Genomic DNA, 21,653 nt, shown 5'->3' with positions numbered 1-21,653 from the left:
AGCCCGAGGTGGTCATGCGTTTTTTAATTTACTAACAATAGTAATACCTCAAAAGGTTTATCGTGAATAGCAAAATATCAAGAGAGGGCGCTGTTGAACCCACACGAAGATATAGGCCATGTGTGCGCACATCGTGCATGACAACATACACCGCGGTAGCAAATGCCCCATCTGCTTACCCATAACGCATTGTGGTTTTGAATCCCGATAAACCTTATTGTGTAGTATCTTGTAATATACAATGAATCTGATATCTTTCGATTCCTGTCGAGTACCGCAGTAGCGTGACAAATTTGATAGATCTTCTTTTAGTGCTTGTTCAACTCATTTTGCACCTGGTTTTGTAAAAAGAAGTTTTGATTCAGCAAAACTTTTGAGCTACAAGCCCCTGCAGTCTTAGGGATTTTCCCCCTCAAAGAATTTGAGCCCCGATTACAAAACCTCACCTCCGCACATTATACATCAATATGAATCATAATAAATACTATCGACGATTGTCAATCTACTTTGAATTCATCTAAAAGGAGTAACTAATTTTGAGGAACTGACACATTAAAAATGACCGCGACACGAAGAGAAGAAAAAGTATAAAAGCAAATCATTGACTTTCAATGGTATTATTGATGTAAACAATGACTGTGAGCATCACTAACATCTAGAGAATCATCGTCCACTTAATATTACAGTATTCTGATCTTAAATGTATAATTTTGTTTCTTTTTACAGAGATCAAAAGGGGCTTATCTTTAAATCCGCTGGAGGAGTTGCTGCAGTAAGATTACCGTAGATCAGGATCTTCATTAATACTCTTCTTAATCCTTAACATAATGGTGGTCAGCCATTGGTCCAATCGGGAGATGGAATCATAATCTTTCACCTGTGGACCAATCACAATTATTTATGTAAATGAGAATGACAACTACTAGGACTTTGAAATGGTGTCACTCAAATGATGAAAGTAGTCTTGAAGTTAGTCACATTTGAAAACCAAACCTATTTGAATTCTGGGGCTATTTGCTCGAAGACGGGCAGTTAGTGAGCTCATGAAAAAGTTGAAGAAGCTGCTAAGTAGACATGCTCGTTAGGCGCACAAAAATAGTGATCAGCAATTACACAGGTTCTAGCCAATTTTACATAAACTGCTTAAGACCCAGCAAACACCTTAACTATGTTTTTTGCAGACCTGTTATAAGAAAAAACAAGTTATAATTGATTTTCACAATTATTTGATTTCAATCAATAGAACCTATACTTACTGCTTCGGTGTAGTTGTCAACGTTTTGGTCTTCAATGGCATCCAATAGTTTCTGTCAAGACAAAAATAAACAGACAATGTTATCCATCAGTCTTTTTTCAATTGAGAATGAATACCTCAATTTGTAATATCTTTAAAATATACCCCCTTTTTTAAGAGGTCCAAATGTTGACCTTAAGTCTGATCATGGTCTGAGTATTGAAGTATACTTATCCATAAGACAATGAGATTTAAAACAAAAATTATCATTTTGATTCTGGTTTCGTGAAAACAATTCGGGTGCAGAAAAATATTTTCAATTCAATTCAATTTTTATTTCTTCATTGCAAAATGTATGTGTACAAGTAGCTTTAAATAATGTCTACTGAACAGTCTACTGAACAAAGATATATAAAGAACTACAAGAATAATAATTTTATGAGACACAATGAAATGATACAAGCCCTACGGTCTTGCGGATTCCCCCACTCCCCCCAATTTTGAGCCCTGCATTTTATGTGAGTTACTCATTATTTAATTGATGTTACTGATACTCACAAGGAGGAGTTTATGTTCTCTACTGTCGGTGAACGCTGGGAACATCTTATCATATTTCTCCACAGCAAGCTGGGCATTCAGCACATCTACACACATATGACATAAAGCAGCCTGTGTAGAGAGAATAGGGACTTGGGGTTAGTATCAGTGAAGATGTCCCCAAGAGATAATTTAGCAAGTTAATACCCAAGGTGATTTAACACTCTCTATTCCTAGACTTTTAAGAATAACAATGGTATTCATATAGCGCAGAAATAAGCCTAGAACTACATTATGCTTGAGGTACTTTACAGAATTAATTATGTAAAACAAGAAGACAATCAAAGCATACCTTAAAAATAAAACATAAAAAATTCCTGACCCCCTTTAAAAAAACGTGAAACCTTTTAACTACTAAAAGGAGTGCGAAAAGGAAGAATGTAAAAACAAATGGTAACAATAACAGCAATACACTTCATCATAAAATTAATAATATTCAATAATTCATTAAAATGAGAAAGGTAATTAGTTAAAATGAAACAGGCAAAAAAATAAACACACTAAAAGACCTTGACTAATTCCTTGACTTAAATTAATCAATAAATTATTCATTCAAATTGGCAAATGACACATGACACAGCTTTTACAAGAGGGCCAAATTTCATGAAGCTGGTTAAGCACACAAAGTAGCTAAGCACAACAAAATTATGCTTAGCAGAATAAGGTTACCAGCCAAAATACCATGCAGCATCAATCTGTGACTGGTACCTTGTACTGGTACCAACAAATTATTGGCATATATTTGTGTTGCTTTTAAAGGCAACTCTGTGTAAGTGGTGTAAACTATCTCTGAAAGAAATATTAAACGGGGTATCTGTTATCACACCATCAGAGACTACCAGGCAAAGTGACAAATATCATCAAAGCATGCCAGTAACACAGAAATCCCCTTCTACATAGTGTGTACTAGGTTCCTTGCTTGTAACACTGGCTGGTCCATTCAGTGACAAGCACAGGTACCAATGGGTCTCAGTGAAAGACATCATTAACAATATTAACAGCAATAAATGTACGTAATAAAAATAATAATAGTGAGCATTTATAATGCACCATGTCTGTCAGCCTTGACATCGACACTGCTGGCACGTGTACAGTACAATCATATAATACACAAAGTGATCAATAGTACATGAACATTTCAGGCAATCTTAAAGACTCAAGAGAAACAATAAGATACATTTTAAACGATCAGCAAGTTGTTTCAGTAAGTCAGTATAAACATCATTCATAAAAACATATCAATCATACAAACTTATCAAACATAAAAAGAAGGTATAAGGTGCAAGGAAAGGGAATCTGTTTATGGGGAATTGCAATTAAGAATCCACCACAATCGCTGAGGCAAAATCTCCCCGACAGTATGAGGGGTTTAGACAAATTGGTTTAAGGCCATGTCACATTGGGAAATTTTGGAGGCAACCACTTGTGCATATGCAAAAGCTAACAGTTCAGTAACACAACAAAAAACTCACTATCCCCAGAAAAATAATGAGAACATTGAAATGTGAATGAATTTACTTATCAGAGATTGCCTGGAACTGGTTGCCAGTAAATTACCTCACGTGACATGGCCTTATGGCTTCAATAAATACAGTGAAAAGCAAAAGAAGTGATAAATGCAATAAAATCTTAGGAGAGACTTTTCAGAATTTTGAAAAAATACGGTCCAACAAGTCACTTGATTCATAGGTGGGTAAACAATGTAAACAAACCAAACAGCCACGCCCAGTGCGCGTATTCAAGCATGGCTTCTTCCGCACATAATGGCAAAAGCCCTTAGAAACAGCAATGCTTTTCCATGCACACTACGCATCGCTTGCTTGGTTTGTTTACACTGAACACCCATTATGACTCCAGTAGCCAATTGCTTCTATGGGAGCTTCGACAAAACACCACGGAACACCACGATGAGGCAAAGTGCAACCTCAAGGAACATCACACCTATTGAACCACTTACCTTGAAGAAGTAGTCTTTAGCACTGTATTTGAGCAGTGGGTTTTCCATGGAGGTTTTGGCAACCTCCTCGTAGATTTCTGTGGCTTTTGCGTAGTCTTCCAACTGTGCAGCATACATTGCTACTTTCAGTAAGCACTTGTTAGCAGAGCTGAAAGTATAACAAAATAGAGAGCAACATTTAATAAAGTCTGCTTAAAATTTTAATTATCAAGTAATAAACCACAAAGGGAAACCGAGTTCTGACCAGACACTTTCTTTGTTCAGCCCAAAGTTGGTATGACACTGCAATAGAATTGCAAAGGTCGTGAGTGGGAACCCCACCTGACTAACATGCCTGTGATTTTGTTCACAGAAATTGGGAAAGTACTGAGTATACAGTGATAACACACATCGGTGTATAACCCATGTATGGGTAAAAACCCAAAATGAAAATAATTCTTTATCCCCTATGCAAATTTAACATGTATTAAACTCAACCCCAAATTACTAATGAATCCACCAAGTCAGTTTCCCTTGTGGTTTATTAACTGATATTTGAAATAAAAAGTCACATCCCCTTTAAGTGATCCCCTGGCTGCTGTTCCCAGGGTGTATCGTAAACTAGGGTGTGATCCCTGGCTACACAGCAGTTAATGGTTGTATGGCTTCTAACTGGCCACACGAACAAAGATATTGACAACATAAGGAGACCGCCAACATAGGTCTAGATAGCTCAGTTGGTAGAGCGCCCACACATTTAAAAACACCATGTTTTAACTCTTCCAAAGCAAGCCAACCAGTCCTTACCCCCCCTTCCCCGATCTGATTCCTACCTGTTTGACTCCTCCCCTTTGTAGTAGTCTGCTGCCCTCTCATAGTTCTCAACAGATTTCTCGAGGTCAACCATCTCGTTCTCGTAGATTTCCGCAATTGAGATGTGATGCTTAGCAGCGATGGTGAATCGTCCCATGTCGATGTAGATTTCAATTGCTCTCAAGAGTACTTTGACACCTTCTACAATGAGAAGAAAAAAAAAATAAAAACTAAAATATCGTCACAACATCATGTAATTTTGTCTTCGTCAAGCACCTCAACTTCTTGACATCTAGTTTGGTTCTACCCTGACACCAATATGTATTAAGCACTGTATACTCAGTTACTCTTTCCCCAAGTTCTGTGAAAATATTCACCGGCAAATCACTCGGGTGGGATTCGAGCCCACGACCTTTACATTGCTAGAGCAGATGTCTTGCCAATAGACCAACGAGCTATCCCGAAGGCAAGCAAGTCGAAAAGACTGAGCAGCGGGCAGTGATTTAGTGGATGTTCACAGAACTTGGGAAAGTACTGAGTATAACAGTGCTTCATACACATCGATGTAAGGGTAAAAATCAAACGATATTTTTTATCCCCGATGCCAAAAAAATTAACAGTACCATCTAAAACCTTATTCCTGAGAAGGGAACCGTTTCTCAAAATGTTACACATTTTCAAAAGCTGCTTCTTACCAAATAAGTTTTTATGGTCGTTTAAAGCCATTGGACCCTTTCGGTACAGAGAAGAAAAAAAAGTTCACAGATTTACACATGACTTACAGGGTTTACAGAAGGTAGTGGTGAAAGACTTCTCTTGAAATATTATTCCGTAAAATTCTTAACTTTTTGAGAAAACAGTAAAACAATATCAATTCTCGATATCGAGAATTATGGATTTATTTTAAACACATGTCATGACATGGCGAATTGTGCGGATACAAGGGTGGGTTTTCCCGTTATTTTCTCCCGACTCCGATGACCGATTGAGCCTAAATTTCCACAGGTTTGTTATTTCATATAGAAGTTGTGATACACGAAGTGTGGGCCTTGGACAATACTGTTTACCAAAAGGGTCCAATGGCTTTAAATTTTTGCAGTAATTAACCAAGGTAAACCATAACCTCCCGTTATTTTAAGGGGGTTCTCGGTGAATACCTTAAGATCAACTCTAAACAAAGAAGCAAGCCTGCATTACTTACCCTGTGGGTCACTCTTCTTAAAGCAGTTTCCAGCATTCACATAGCTTGTGGCTGCCTCGTGCCTGGACTCCAGACGAAGTTGAATCTCAGCACAACTGCAGAATGCTTTACCTGCATCTGCAATATGGATACATTATAAAAATAATATTAGTTTGCATATTTTTTCAGGGCAATGCATGTTGAGGTATCAATGTTATATCCGGTTTGTGGTAACACCTTAGGGATTGTGTATTATTATACTATCTACTTTGCCGGGTAGATTTTTGTTCTCTGGGAACTAATAGGTCTGGCTTTTTATTCTACTGCAGCAGAGTAAATTTTGAAATTCGGGAGACTACTTGGTTCTTAAAAAAAGCTGACTTGCTAATTATCTACTACATTTTACCTGGGTAGAAGGTAGGAAAAGCGGCTGGGACTACTACTTCTACTTTTGTTTTCACTGCTGCCGAGTGAGTTCTTAACTGGTCTCAGTGTTTCAACTAGCTTGCTCCAGTCATCATCAGGAGACTGAAGAGTGTGAGACCTGTAATGGTGGCCTGGAATTACACTTAGGCCAGGGCCTTCGTTGCCCTGCTTCTGGCCTTGGTGCCCTCAATCTAAGTAAGTTTTTATGGTCATTAATTTTTGGAGTAAATATCAAAGGTATGCCCCTCTTTAGATTTAATACTTCATCAATGGTGTTGACTTTTTTCAAGATTTTAACATCATTATTTACCATTCCATTTCTTGGCCATTTTGAACATGTTTGCTGCTCTACTGTACAATTCACAGGCATCTTCCTGCTTCTGAGAACCACTGCAAGAAAAAGTAAAACATAATTGTTAAGAAGCATACGGTGTTTATGTTCTGATGACCGGCTGCTGAAAAATGTAATCTCTAGCTGTGCTATTTGCGATGATCGTAACCCTCCATCCTCCTAGCGGTGGTCGCTGCGACCGTCGGGATAACGGAGTGTTACGTTCATCATTACTTTAGCTGTGCTGGACTGTGTGGCTACTACAATACAAGCATCCCCAGCCTGGATACTTCTAGAATCATAAATAGTTTTCAGAAGTACAACCTGGACATGTCATATCAATGTGGTTAAAACTTAGTAAAACCTACTTCTCGACTGACTTCTAAAATGCGGAGGGAAAATGATGTATACTTCTATATCACTGCCACTTTTCTACTCATATTGAAAGTCGAATGTTGCATTTTGACATAAAATGTGCAACTTGCGAAACCCGACATTCAATTAAATTCTGATACATAATTATTTTCATGCCTCCATGAAAATTAAAGGAGAAATCAAAGTAAAAAATTTGTTAAAATTAAATTAGCAGCGCGGTCTGCAGTTTGGCAAATACTTAAAGGCAGTGGACACTATTGGTAATTACTCAAAACAATTATTGGCATAAAACCTTTCTTGGTGACGAGTAATGGGGAGAGGTTGATGGTATAAAACATTGTGAGAAACGGCTCCCTCTGAAGTGCCATAGTTTTTAAGAAAGAAGTAATTTTCCACGAATTTGATTTAGAGACCTCAGATTTAGAACTTGAGGTCTCGAAATAAACCATCTAAATGCACACAACTTCGTGTGACAAAGGTTATTTTTCTTTCATTATTATCTCGCAACTTCTACAACCGATTGAGCTCAAATGTTCACAGATTTGTTATTTTATGTATATGATGAGATACACCAAGTGAGAAGACTGGTCTTTGACAATTACCAATAGTGTTCAGTGTCTTTAAAATTCCCTTATCAGTCAGTGCAAAATTTCAAAATAGAAACACAAGATATGGTCTCTTCTGTATTGAGAGTTTTGTGCAGATACATGGCTATTCTATAGAGCCTTACCCTATGCATATAGAGCATAACACAAAGCTGAATCTGTTAATCAGACTCTTCCTATGACCAGGATAGGTATGGCTAGACCGCAGAGGCAGACAACACATTTCTTAAAGACACTGGACACTGTTGGTAAATGTCAAAGACCAGTATTCTCTCTTGGTGTATCTCAACATCACATAGACCCCTTTACAGATAGGCCGCAAGTGGTGATTATGATGCATTTTGGGAGAGTTGCAAGTAAGCTATGCACGTTTTAAGCGAGACGAACATCCCAAAACATCGCATCCTATTCGAGAATCATTGTTTTTTCCTATTTGTAAAGGGGTCTATAGTGCATTAAATAACAAACCTGTGAAAAATTGAGCTCGATTGGTCGTCCTGGTTGCGAGATAATTATGAAAGAAAAAACACCCTTGTCACACGAAGTTGTGTGCTTTAAGATGGTTGATTTCGAGACCTCAAATTCTAAATCTGAGGTCTCGAAATCAAATTCATAGAAAATTACTTCTTTCTCGAAAACTATGTCACTTCAGAGGGAGCCGTTTCTCACAATGTTTTATACCATCAACCTCTCCCCATTGGTTGAGTGAAAATGACAAAAAAAAATTTAAATTTTATTTACTGCATACTGTGATAAATTCCGATGCGTAATAAATGTTAGGTGTACATTAAAGAGAAAATATCATAGATTGGTTTCCTATTATCCTACTGAAAACACATGACACCAGGTTACTAATATTTAATAATATTACTGTGGCACCACCACTTTTTCACTCATTTTTAATTTACAAAAAAAAAGGGATAGGGCCTATCTCAAATGAGGGTGAGGTAAATTAGATACTAGATTATTTCATATCGAATGAAAAAGTGGTGGCGCCACACGGACACTTTTCCACAAAAAAAGTGTGAGGCTGTGTTGATGCTGAGCAGTGTTTTTAAGCCAGCGACAACACAACACAGTGGTCAAGTGGGTGTCACACAGCCAATGGCGTGATGGATACCTGATACAGTGAGTAACATACCCGAAAAGATTTCCGAAAAATCCTGTCGCCGATTTTAATTTCCTGTCAGCTTCATCCAGTAAAGCCTTCCCTTTTGCCTCGTTTTCTGCCATCTTTGTTTTGTAAGGAAGACACACCTTCCCAGAAAAATGTTCAAATCTGACAAATTACAGTATAATCAGTAAAAACAGAACGGTAATTGCATCGTTGTTCAATAAATAGTGCACTCGCCAACATCAGTCAGTGCCTTCGTGACCTTTGACACATGACGTCATTTATCAGAAAGGGCATGACGGGAAGGTAAACAGCGCGCACGTGACGATTACTTTTACGAATTTCTTTACACGCGACACGAAGGTCGGCAATCTGCAGAGCGCGAAATTTGACTGTTTTTACTCGTCCAAGATAAAATAATGATGTAATCTACCAGTTCATTGTGTTAAACTGTAATGACACGGGATCGTGGCTGAAAACAGAGGGAAAGGCGTCCGAAGCGAAGGTAAAAAATCAATGATGATTCTTTTTCAAATCTGGATCGCGTATCGAACATTTCTCAGAACCGTTTCAACGTGGTCGTAGGCTGCCTGCATGAGAAATACATGTTCTACTCCTTTTTACCCTTTCCAAAGGTTGTTACAGTGTTAGATATATCACCTAATGTTTATCTTGACTCGTCTAAACTTTGCATTATTTAAGGCCTATGTAAGCCTATTTTATGAAATAAAAATATTTACTATTTGATGAATTGAAAAAGCCAAGTTAAATAAAAGTTCTAAAACTTTATCAGGAATTTAGAAAATCAGGCTGTAAGTGTAAATAATAATGATTTTTATTAAAAGTACATTAATGATGTTATATTATACTGTCATTCAACACTCGAGAAAGACCTATCTATGGGGTCAAAACGTCAAACCATTAACTGCTTTATTTTTTATTAATTTATTTGTTTACTTAAACAAAATTAACAGGGAAAGACACGACAGACGTGTTCTAAACATTAATTTTACTGAACAGGTTGTCAAACGAAAGCTATCCTAGAGGAAACATGAATACTCTTCAAGTGCCAGGTACCACTGGGAAGCCGAGCCAAACCCAGGAGGGGTCCTCCGGTGCGATCAGCCCCGATACCCTCTCTTTCTTCAAGGATAAGGTGAAGAGTCGTCGGGACCAGCTTGCCCGTCATTCGCACCTTCCGCCCCCATCAGCCGCCCAGCTCAAGAAGACGGCCGAAGCAGCTACTGCTGCGGCCAATGCATTAGGATCGGTGCATAACTACAACGATGTTACATCTGACATCTCAGAGGTACCTTTATGGAATATAGCCAATGGCTCAACACCACAAAGGCTGTGGGCACAACAACTTGCTAATCACAGAAAACTCTCACTTAGCAAAAATAGTTCACCAGCCAAAATATCATTAGCATTGTTGCATGCATCTGGTACCCCACTCATGTCTAATTGTTTACAACGCATAATTTGTTCTGTCCCAATTTAAAGTTTGATTATGAGGAAGCCTGTATGATAATATACATATATTTTGAATGTTTATCTTAAAGGTCATGGCTCGAGCAAGTTGAATGCAACATGTTTTTTTTTCATTGGCAGACATAGTTGCACTTTACATTTTTGTATATTACCTAAATTTTAAGAAGAACAAAAAGGTGGGGTCATCCTCCTTGTCATACCACCACAGAATGCATTGCCATCGGTGAAACTTACATCAATAAAACAAATATGTTCAAATCCCCAAGTCTCTACAGAGCGCTCACGCCTTTGAGGCGGCCGGCCTGAACGACAAGGAGACCCGGGAACAGCTGGCTCTAGAACTCCGGAAGAAAAAGATCCTGAATACAGCCGGAACATTCCGGCTCCACATGTACGACCTAACAGAGTCCATTGCTTTTAACGGGCTCATCTTGGGTGTGATTCTACTCAATACAGGAATCATGTGTGCTCTTACCTACGACATGGTTGCCGTTCGGGCAGGTAATGCTGAAAGAAAGAAACAAGTTTGAGTTTCTTATAACAGGAACTGGCTACTTTTGGCAATTGCTCAAAACAATTGTCAGCAAGAAAACTTAATTGTTAGCGATCAATGGAGAGACAGATGTTGATATAGTATAAAACAGTGTGAGGAACGGCTCCCTCTGAAGTAATGTCGCTTCGAGAAAGAAGTTTCTCATAAAAATATTTGAATTTTATTTCGAGACCTCAGAGTTTGATTTTAAGGTCTCAAATTCAAGCATACAAAAGCGCACAACTTCGCGTGGCAAGGTTTTTTCTCCTAATATTATTATCTCGCAACTTCGACGATCAATTGAGTTTGAATTTTCACGGGTTTGTTATTTTGTACATAATGTTGAGATACAGCAAGTGAAAAACCTCGTCTATGACAATTACCAATAGTGTCCAGTGTCTTTAAATGAATTAAATTACTCGTTTTATTTCTTTAAGTTATTCTGGTTGTGAAGCCGATGACTCTCAGAGGAGTCAATGTTTAAATCACTTTATTACCTCGAAACATGGAGAGAAACACAAGGAAAGGAGTTTAAGTTTTTAACAGTTGTGATGGGAGGAAAAAACCCGAGATTTACTCAAAAGAAAACCCAAGCCATCGGGTATATAGGAATTGAAAATATAGGGCCCTGGTGGGATTCGAACCAGGTAATTAGAGGTGAAGAAGGCGTAGCGAGGCAAAATACCACTATACGCCAACCCACTTAAACATTGTATAGGCCTTTGCAAACATTCGTGTGAACAATTCTGTTCTTACACAAAATCCATGAAGTGTAGAGATCTGCTTTGCCAAACAACACCGATTATTTTTTTGCGATCTATTTCCCTCAGGATGGCATGCCGTTGTGTTGGACCACGTGTTTCTGGTAATCTATTTCATAGAATGTGTCCTCAAGTTGTACGTGTGGCGATTGGACTATTTCAGAGAGCACTGGAATATAATTGGTTAGTATTAATTGAATCATGAAATGTGAAAAATGAAAACTAAATTCAGCAGGACATTTAGACATTTCATTGCGTGATATAAGATTAAGCCCCCATCGGCCCGATGGTGTAATGGTTAGCATTCGAGACTTTGAATCTCGCGATCCGAGTTCAAATCTCGGTGGGACCTTTGCATTTTGCCAAATTAGTTTGTTGCATTCACCTACTTGTATAATTTTTATCGGCATTTTAAGAAACGAAAATGTTCATTTGAACCTGAAATGATATTAACTTTTAAACTCTTTTTTTTTTTTTTTTTTTTTTTTTAATGAGCAAATTATTCAGTGTTTTGCTTGACGTATACGGACGTTCGGGCGTTTAAATTCGCCAAAGAACTCGTCTCAAGTATCGCCCGTTATTGTTAACTTGACTGCCCAATTGGTCAGTTTTCGTATAAGTTTTCGAGGAAAGTCAAAATAAAGCCACACCGATTATTCAAGGAGTTGTATTATGGCAGGTCTATCGATGAATTTCAACGGTGTAAAAGAAAGCGGAACAAATCGAATAAAATGTGTAGACTAACGTTATTGTGGCCATATATTAACATTTTAACTTTATGTTTGATTTTAAGATTTTACAATCGTAGTTGTTAACCTTGCCGACTTCAGCATTTCCACTTTGGTTGGTAATGACGTCAACATTCTCCACTTTATTGGCATCTTTAGAGCGATGAGGGCGCTGAGAGCTCTGCGAGTACTCCGCACAGTTAGGTAAGATTTCTTTAACAACAAATCAAACAACTTGTTAACCAAAATAGATGAATTGCACATGACGTCATCGACCACCATCTTTGATGTGAAACAAGGGAAAAGTACCCTCGTGTGTAAACGCGCTGCGTTCGATTCTTAGCTAATGATCACAACCCATCAAAGATAGCGGCCAATGCAGGGGTTCCATTTGCACCTTATTCCTCGTGTTTTTGTTTTTCCCGCCTTAAAGATTTTTAAAGAGTCTTCAGGTGATAATGAATACGTGTCTCCAATCAGTGCAGTCTATGGGCGCCATCACCATGCTCATCTCACTGTTTCTCTGTATCCTTTTATAATTGTGTTGTTTGTTATTGTTATAAAGACGACAAAAATATTGTGCCGTTGTGCCGTCTTTTCTTTTAAAATGCTACTCCTCTCTCAGGTATAGTGATTAAATAAATTGAATTTATATGAATTCTTGTTACATCTAAGACATTATTCATTGGGTATCCTCTTTGTGTTCTTTTATAGATCTTGAGTTTGAATTGAAAATATAATGAATGTATTACCGCGTAACACTTCTCAGATTGTGTATTCATATAGGATTATTCTTTATACGTCGACATTTTTCCCTATGGATTTTTTGGAGATATCTCGAAAACGCGACCACTTTTTAAAACTAATTAATATATGCCAATTAATATTTGTCATTTAAATTGCCCCTGAAAATGATACAGAAAGAAAATGTATGCAGCAATTAGTTCGGCGAAACATATTTTGAAAAAAAAACTTAAGGTCCCACCGAGATTTGAACTCGGATCGCGAGATTCAAAGTCTCGAGTGCTAACCGTTACACCATGGGGCCGATGGAATGTGTGAGCAACTGAACCAAAAATCACAATGCGGAATGTCTTAACTTGCTTAAAACACAAACAACTCCATGCTCGAAAGAAACACACAGAAAGGACCAGAACGCACAAGCGAGGTTATTTTATCAACAACAAACTTTCAGGGTCATTGAGGATCGAGCAGGCGTCTTGACCACGACTTTTGCACCCTCTCCATAAGTTGCGCTCACTCAAACAAGCGAAGGATTTTACAAGTTCAAAACTGTTTCTTTTTGCTCAAAATAAAATACAGAAAGGCTCAACAGTCAATAGTTTGATTAGATAGGCCCATTGTATCGGCCCCATGGTGTAACGGTTAGCACTCGAGACTCTGAATCTCGCGATCCGAGTTCAAATCTCGGTGGGACCTTCAGTCATTTATTGTTATTATTATTTATTCGACCAGAACAACACAAAATGTACAAAAATATGTATAACAGCACAAAATAATAAATATGTACAAAATAACAGAAAAGCAAACAAAAGAAGTACACCTATTAACAACTTAAACTTAAACAGGCCAATACAACATAATACAACTAACCAAAGACGAACCAAAATGCAAAAAATAAAACAAAAGAAACGGCTATGTGGGTCAGGGGCTGCAAAAGTAGAATGAACCACTCTTACCCGCACTATATATGCAGCCCCACAAAAAACTGTTTTTGAAACAATTTTTACCGCAGGTATTGTCCCTTTAATTGTTTGAAAACAAGATAAGCGATAACAAAATTTGAAATCTAAAATTAGTTTAAGTGCCAGAACAGAACAAGACAGTAAAAATGGTTTTAAACATTAACAATATATATTATATATCAAGGAGTTAATAAGACAACCTTGAAAAATAAATATTATGCCTAATATAAAGACCTAAAAACAAGAGGACAGTTTAGAATAATGGCAAAGAGTGAATCGACACACCTGAGATGAATCTTAGATCCATCCTCTTTGAAACTAAGCGGTACAATAAAAGCGACCACGAAGGGATTCGAACCCCCAATCTTCCGATCTGAAGTCAGACGCCTTATTAATTAAGGCGTCTTAATATAATCATTTTGATGGTTGAACTGAAACAGCGTTGGGACCAGGTCCGCTTCAGGGCCCCTGCAACTTTAGTTTCAACGTATCATTGATAAATATTCTAAACGCGAAGAGATGGAGAAATTTCAGTTCTAGATGTGGAAGGAAACCCCCGAACCTTTACGGGTTATCTTTTGAACTTGTAATCTTTCGGTTTCTGGCCCTCCCATCACCAGCGACCGGACTACAACCAAAGTCATAACCGATTCCTTACAATTCCTAACGATTTCTAACAATTACTAACGACTTCCTAACAACCCTAACCACTTCCTAACGATTCCTAACCAATTCCTAACAATTCCTAATGATTCATAATCAATTCTTAACAACGTCCAACCAATTCCTAATCAATTCCAAACACCTAACCAATTCCTAATGATTCCTAACCAATTCCTAACCACTCATAATGATTCCTAACCAATTCCTAACCACTTCATTATGATTCCTAAACAATTCTTAACCACTTCCTAATGATTCCTAACCAATTCCTAACAACGTCCGGCCAATTCCTAACGATTCCTAACCAATTCCTAACGATTCCTAACCAATTCCTAACGATTCCTAACCAATTCCTAACAAGTGCTTACCAATTCCTAACGACTCTCCTAACCAATTCCTAACGATTCCTAACCAATTCCTAACAAGTGCTTACCAATTCCTAACGACGCTCCTAACCAATTCCTTACGATTCCCAACCTATTCCTTACGAGTGCTAACCAATTCATAGCGATTCCTAACACGTCCAACCAATTCATAACGATTCCAACGACTCCTAATCAATTCCTAACAAGTGCTAACCACATCCTAACGATTTCTAACACGTCCAACCAATTCCAAACGATTCCTAACCAATAACGATTTCTAACCAATTCCTAACAAGTGCTACCAATTCCTTTACGATTCCTAACCAATTCTTAACAAGTGTTATCCAATTCCTAACGATTCCTAAATCGTCCTAACAATTCCCAACGAATTCCAAACGATTCCTAACCAATCTTGGAAAACAAACATTCTGTCATCTAAATTGCCGATAAAAATGACAAAAGTTTCCGAATGCATTCAGCAATATTATAGTTTGGCAAAAGATGACTTTAAAAAATGAAGCTCCCATAGAGATTTAAACTCGGATCGCGAGATTCAAAATCTCGAGTGCTAACCGTTACACCATGGGCCGATGGAATGAAGGATAAATTAATCAAATATCACAAAGCGAAAATGATGTACCGATTTGCTTGTTTCTGTTCATATTTACCGCTGATGGGGTGAAAAACACAAACATTTCCGAAAGGATCCGATCGAACAAACACAGGTTGGGGGCTCTTGCGCAGGCCTTTTGTCAATGCACACTCGTCGCTTAGGAACGTTATTAGAATCACCCCATTCATTAAACAGTTCATAGATCACACAAAGGCTCGGAAAGCAATAGTTTTTCTTGTATTCCATCGGCCCCATGGTGTAACGGTTAGCACTCGAGACTCTGAATCTCGCGATCCGAGTTCAAATCTCGGTGGGACCTTCAGTTTTCAAAATGTATTTTGCAAAATAATCATAAATACCTATATAGGGATATTGCAGTTTAACAAATTGTAAACATTTTTAACGGAAATTTTAATGAAAAAGTGTTTTAAAATCATTTTTACCGCAGGCATTGTCCCTTTAATATTATTTTAAAACAAGATCAGCGAAAAAGAAGGAGGAAAAAAAAAGATCGACCGCGAAGGGACTCGAACCCTCAATCTTCCGATTCGAAGTCGGACGCCTTATCCATTAGGCCACGCGGCCTGCATATCATACCTACGTTAAAATGCCGAATACAGCGTTAACGGACAGAGGTCACTAAACTGATAAAATGCGAAACATATGACACCTAAAGATTCTTTAATATTTTTTCCAACACTTCAAACTGATTTTCCGACACAGGCCCATTGCTTACAAAGAATAAGAGTCACTCAATAGGCTCTAAATTATTGAGAAAACGCAGAAAGTTAAAATATATATTTGATATTTTAGGTAGTTACTTCATGGAGGTAGCCTCCATGGTTACTTATAGTTAAATATAAAGTTGTGACCTATATTTTTCTTTCTATGAAACAATAAATTATTGATTATTTGAGTTGGTAAAGAAAGGTACAATGTATTTTACAATGTTACCCTTGAACCAAACCATGAAATATGACGATTGAAACAAGAACCTATTGATTTTAGTTCAATTTCTGTGAGGTGAAAATAGACCTACACTGAGAACAAATCTTTAAAACACTAAGGTATAGCATTTTTTTAAGGATACGTCATTTTTGTTGCTCACCACTCTAAATATTTTTGGGTTTGAATTGACCCGGATGCGGGTCACGTGGGCCTGACCCATTTTGGGGTCAGTATGGCCCAAAATCTGAATCAACATGTCTAGAATTGGGCCAAATGACACTGAGAACAAGTCTAAGTAACACTGGTCATAACATTTTTGCAAGGACGTCTACTGTTTTGCTAATCTAACCACTCTTAACACTTTCGAGTCTGAGTTGACCCGGATATAGGGGTCACCTGACTCATATCGGGGTCAGTATGGCCCAAAATCTGAATCAACATGACCTAGAATTTGGTCAAACTGAAGCAAGGGGTTACAGGAAGGGTTTTACAATCCAACTTTTTTGCGCTCAAAGGATAACACAGAAATGCTCGCCATTTTGTCAGCACTTTGAAATGTTCTGCAATGTTACCATTGAACCATAAAACATGACGATTGAAAAAACAACCTATTTATTTCAAGTTCGATTTCAGTGGTGAGGAGAAAATAGACCTCCACTGGGAACAAGTCTTAGTTACACAATAAAGGCATAACATTTTTTGCAAGGATACGTCTTGCATGCTTTGCTCACCACTCTTAAAACTTTGAGCTGACCCTGTGCGGGTCACCTGACTCTGAATCAAAATGACCTATAATTGGGTCAAACTGAAGCAGTGGTTTACAAGAAGGGTTTTAAAAGTTCAAACTTTTTTGCTCAAAGGATAACACAGAAATGCCCAGAGGCAATACTTTGGCATATGTTCCATCGGCCCCATGGTGTAACGGTTAGCACTCGAGACTCTGAATCTCGCGATCCGAGTTCAAATCTCGGTGGGACCTTGAGTTTTTCGAAATTTATTTTGCCAAGTTAGGCCCATATAATTGTTGAGTTCAACAACTTGTGTGATTTTTTTTTATCGGAGGCTTTAGTAAAATCGTGTGTGTGTTTTGAAATCAATGAGTAAATGTCAATGATTATGAAGTTTAAAATTTCATTCTGAAATTTTTTTGAGAATGTTTTAGAGAAATGGAAAGATTCCTTAACTCTAGTTATCGTCAGATATGTTTGCCGTGATTGGCAGAGGTCTGTATGCCGATGTAGACCCGAAGCGATTTGGTAACCTCGGCTCGGCGATGTTCACCCTCTTTCAGCTTCTAACGTTGGACGACTGGTTCTACATCTACTCGGATGCCGTCGCCAAAGACCCAGGTCTGTATGAGTGTAAAACGTTCATATCATGGAAACATGATGGCCTTGAATTACAAAGAGGCCATAGTATTTTAGGGGACACGAGGGGACAAAGACATATTTATGCGGGCCTTCACTGTGTATAGAACCTTTCATATGCATTTTTAACCAATGTTTGGGGGGGGGGTATCATGGTTCCGGCGGGCTCCCTCCCCTGAGGTTACGCCATTATCCTGACGCCAATTTTTAAAGTTCATGAAGACTTTAAATTTATTCAACGGAAACGTATTGTTGCTGCTTATTTTCCGTGTTGCAGGTTACTTTCACATCATCTTCTTTCTGGTACTGTACATTGCACTGGAGTACTTCATATTCCTGAAGTAAGTATTCACCCATGCACAAATTTCAATGGGCCTATATGCAGTTAAACATATTTTTGGGGCACCGAAATTGCCTTAAAGGGAAGTTAAGCCAGTAAAATGATTGGGTCTAAACAATATTGTTACCACGTTAATGTATATTGAACATGACGGAGCTGCTTTTAATTGTCATAACTTTACAGACGATGTTTTTTATTTTTCAAACCAAAGCAAAGAAACTGTAAACGAACTTGTTTTCTTCAATTTTCACTTAACAAATGATTAAATTGACTTTTGCTTAGCTTATTCGTGGCTGTACTGGTGGATAACTTCCAGCTTACCCTGGAGGCAGCAGCGGCAAAGGAAGCTGAACGCAAGGAAGCTGTGGTGAATATAACTTCAAATCATGAATGATATTAAATTACGGTTACAACCCACGTTATAATCAGCTGCAAAATATGCAAGCCTTCCTCACTTATCATAATCCTGTATGTATGTATATAGGCGACACACAAAAATGACACCCCTTAATTTGTTTTCTTTAAATGGGAATGCAAGCACATGGCACATGGGCAAGTTCAAATCCAACGTTTAATACCGTTGGATTTGATTGCCACTGTCTTGGGTTAGTTTAGACAGGTACCATAGCATCGTACTCCAAACACAATTAGGATGAGACGAGTCAGGATTCAATTATCAGGAGAGAATTTTACCATGGCTTGGACCATAGAGCAATGCTTGGACCATAATATCCGATCTTAACCAATTCGATTAATTTCTTTATAGATATTGGAAGAGGAAGACCCAGACGACGACCATCCACATGTTCAACCTGCTTTAGGTCAGGACATTCGTTCCCCAAAATACTTGATATTATCTTTTGAAATAAATAACAAAAATTCGACTGACTCCACAAAATTACAATGTTAGTTCTGGAAGGAAATGCACACAATTTCGAGGGATATTTTGTGTGATTATATACTATCGTCATGGCAGTCTGTCATGACGAGGAATAATATACTCTTTTCCATAGCTCAAAGCGAGGAGTTGTTTAACCAGGTTGGTGATGAAGAGTTGGCTCACCATCACAACCTCTTTATCACTGTTTATCTGTAGCCAGCCTCCGTCTGTTTTACATATACTTTCATGGTAAATGTTCCACTAGATTACTCAACTAGATGCTTAATTGTTCTTAACCACATACTCAAGCCTGATGAGATGTAGAACAAAGCCATTTTATTAACCTTTCCAATTGTATCTCTTTGGAACTTCTTGCCTGGTGCATGCTGTGACCAATCATGTCAAATTTAAATTAGGAACATCGATTCCTAATTCAGCTTTCCTAAAGTTTGTATGTCTCAGTTTCCCCCCAGTGTGTGCCGATGACCTTCTTTGGGACGATCTTGTCGAAAATATCAACAAATTATAAATAGTGGAAGTCCGGAGTTGTTATAATTATTGTACTCTCTCCTTTTTCGTTTTAACTTACAGTCGATACAGTGTCTTCAGAAGACCTCTTCAAAACCAAGAAAAGCTTTGATGATTATTATGCACAGAATGAATACTCAGACATGTAAGGAAGTGATAATTATACAGCGGACCTCACAAGTCCGTAACAGCGCCCTTACTGAGGTCAATGAATAACTATGATTGGTTGGAAGTTGTGCCCAGCGCGGACTATCATTATCGATGATTAATTACAGACTAAATACTCAGACATGTAGGAAGTTGTATTTAAGCAGAGCTTAATTTACTGCCATTGTATAGGTTGGACCAGTGATTTATTTGCAGCGATAACAAAAACGATAACGATCACGACGCAAAGAGAACGCATTCTATTGGTTTAAATGCTCCAATCAGAACACGCCCACGCACATTCAACCAATCGAAGGCGTGCATTGTTGACATTCTCGCCGTTCTCGTTATCGAGGCCTGTGTGACCGGGCATGTACACCATCTTGTGACCCCAGTTCCAATCATGTACTGGAGTGGAGCCTTGCATGCAAATTGGGTTTTCGCCTCTACACCCAAGTGCATAGGTCTCCCTATTTGTGGTTCCCTCCCGCTTCTGAAGCCGACATTTGTTAAACATTTTCCTTACAGTCTGAGGTTGCTTCAGGCCTTTGAGGGTCCATTGGTTTCTTAACAATTTTTTTCTTCTAACAATTACGATAACATGGGAACCAACAAAATAAACTGATTTCCTTTCCCCAACTATCGAATTAATAACTGATTTATTTTTGTGATCGATTTACTGAACAGTGACAGACAGTATTTGGCACACTGCTTCCGTTTGTTGGCATCACTGGATTATAATGGGAACTTAGCCAGAAACCAGCAAGGGACACTGGATCAAATACTTGAAGTGGTCCAAGAGGCAAGTTAGATTTTCTTTGACGGTTTTCTTTGAATTATTTCAGAGGTTTTGCATCAAGGGCTAAAACCAGACTTACTAAACAAATCTCATATCAAGTTGACCATGGCAAATCACATCCCAATGCCACATACCCAGACCTGGAATGAAATCTTTGACAGCGCAAGGCAATTTTCATGTTTCAAATGGCACTTTCATTGGAAAATCTTTCAGTCCATGGGGATCAAGGGTCACCAAGGCCATTAAAGAGCCCACTAGCAGGCCTGTCATTTTCATCTAGGAGAGGGCAAGGTCATTTTCATTCTTCAAAGGGCACTTCCATTGGAGAATCAAGCCCATGGGCAATCTTTTAAGGGACACCAAGGCCAAGACTAGTGCAACCAGAGCATATGACCTGGATGGGGCGGTAATTCAAGGCCTGCATATTTATTAATGATCCGATGATACCACAAGATTGAATAAATAATGTATCTTGCCGTTTATTTGCAGACGACTGATGATGCTTGACCATTTTTATGAATTGACCTTATGAGAAGACCTGGGAGGGGCATGTCACCACACCCGCTGGATCCAACCCCAAGAATAGATTGTACTTGCAGGTGTTATCAAAAGTTTCCATTGATGAAAGGGAAAGAGGGGCAGTTTGGTTCAGTTCACTTCTGAACACTTAAAATAACCTCACCCCAAACCAATTGTTTTCCCAGTTGTTGGACCCAGTTTCCTAGAGCTGCTTAAAAGCAGGAAGTTTCTGCTAAGCGAAAATAAGCAAGATAACAGGCACATATTGTACATGTGATGTGACATGCTATTTTGGTTGGTAACCCTATCCTGGTGAGCAAATGTTTTTGTACTTTTTGTGTTTAAAGCAGCTTTATATAACAAGTCCATATTCAGATCCAACATTTTGCAGAACAAACATTTGTTGAACTCAGAATAAGAATACAAATTTCCACCATTTACCAACTAACAACACAAAATCTCCAATCATTTCAAAAACAAAGTAACATGATACAAATTTTATTTATTTAATATTATAACAAGGCCAACTCCAGTAAATATTTTTTAAATTTTTTATTTGAAGGCAGCTCTTGATGGACAGCTACTTTCTAAACATTTAATAATTAGATTAAAAAACAAGTCATTCTAACTTGTTTCCATATGTCTACCAGAACAT

The 21,653-nt window shown here is 38.1% G+C and overlaps 2 protein-coding genes and 6 non-coding genes across 9 annotated transcripts; 5 read left to right on the top strand and 3 right to left on the bottom strand.

Moving 5' to 3' along the window:
- Positions 1-345: 345 nt before the first annotated feature.
- LOC139939156 (alpha-soluble NSF attachment protein-like) lies at positions 346-8,857 on the bottom strand. Its single transcript, XM_071935290.1, has 8 exons — positions 8,639-8,857; positions 6,497-6,576; positions 5,782-5,898; positions 4,601-4,781; positions 3,789-3,936; positions 1,793-1,903; positions 1,257-1,307; positions 346-877 (listed from the first exon to the last, which is right to left on the bottom strand). The coding sequence occupies exons 1-8, from the start codon at positions 8,728-8,730 to the stop codon at positions 779-781; spliced, it is 879 nt and encodes a 292-aa protein (XP_071791391.1). The 5' UTR covers positions 8,731-8,857; the 3' UTR covers positions 346-778.
- A 94-nt stretch (positions 8,858-8,951) lies between these two features.
- On the top strand, positions 8,952-21,100 carry LOC139938048 (cation channel sperm-associated protein 1-like). Of its 2 annotated transcripts, XM_071933783.1 has the most exons (13): positions 8,952-9,116; positions 9,632-9,920; positions 10,369-10,603; positions 11,465-11,578; positions 12,189-12,327; positions 12,557-12,648; positions 17,618-17,767; positions 18,063-18,126; positions 18,408-18,492; positions 18,892-18,946; positions 19,597-19,678; positions 20,368-20,482; positions 20,969-21,100. In XM_071933783.1, the coding sequence occupies exons 2-13, from the start codon at positions 9,663-9,665 to the stop codon at positions 20,984-20,986; spliced, it is 1,407 nt and encodes a 468-aa protein (XP_071789884.1). In that variant the 5' UTR covers positions 8,952-9,116; positions 9,632-9,662; the 3' UTR covers positions 20,987-21,100. The 2 variants fall into 2 exon arrangements, 1 of the variants encoding a protein (XP_071789884.1); XR_011786226.1 differs by lacking the exon at positions 18,892-18,946.
- Trnaq-uug (transfer RNA glutamine (anticodon UUG)) lies at positions 11,676-11,747 on the top strand. Its single transcript has one exon. It is a non-coding gene; the product is annotated as a tRNA-Gln (tRNA).
- Trnaq-uug (transfer RNA glutamine (anticodon UUG)) lies at positions 13,100-13,171 on the bottom strand. Its single transcript has one exon. It is a non-coding gene; the product is annotated as a tRNA-Gln (tRNA).
- Positions 13,492-13,563, top strand: Trnaq-cug (transfer RNA glutamine (anticodon CUG)). The gene has a single exon. It is a non-coding gene; the product is annotated as a tRNA-Gln (tRNA).
- Positions 15,718-15,789, top strand: Trnaq-cug (transfer RNA glutamine (anticodon CUG)). Its single transcript has one exon. It is a non-coding gene; the product is annotated as a tRNA-Gln (tRNA).
- Positions 15,983-16,055, bottom strand: Trnar-ucg (transfer RNA arginine (anticodon UCG)). Its single transcript has one exon. It is a non-coding gene; the product is annotated as a tRNA-Arg (tRNA).
- Positions 17,326-17,397, top strand: Trnaq-cug (transfer RNA glutamine (anticodon CUG)). The gene has a single exon. It is a non-coding gene; the product is annotated as a tRNA-Gln (tRNA).
- Positions 21,101-21,653: the final 553 nt, after the last annotated feature.

The sequence above is a fragment of the Asterias amurensis genome, chromosome 1 (genome assembly GCF_032118995.1).
Source record: "Asterias amurensis chromosome 1, ASM3211899v1".
NCBI classification, from domain to species: Eukaryota; Metazoa; Echinodermata; class Asteroidea; order Forcipulatida; family Asteriidae; genus Asterias; species Asterias amurensis.
Note: the sequence above shows the minus strand (reverse complement) of the source record. Positions and strands in the feature narration are given on the sequence as shown.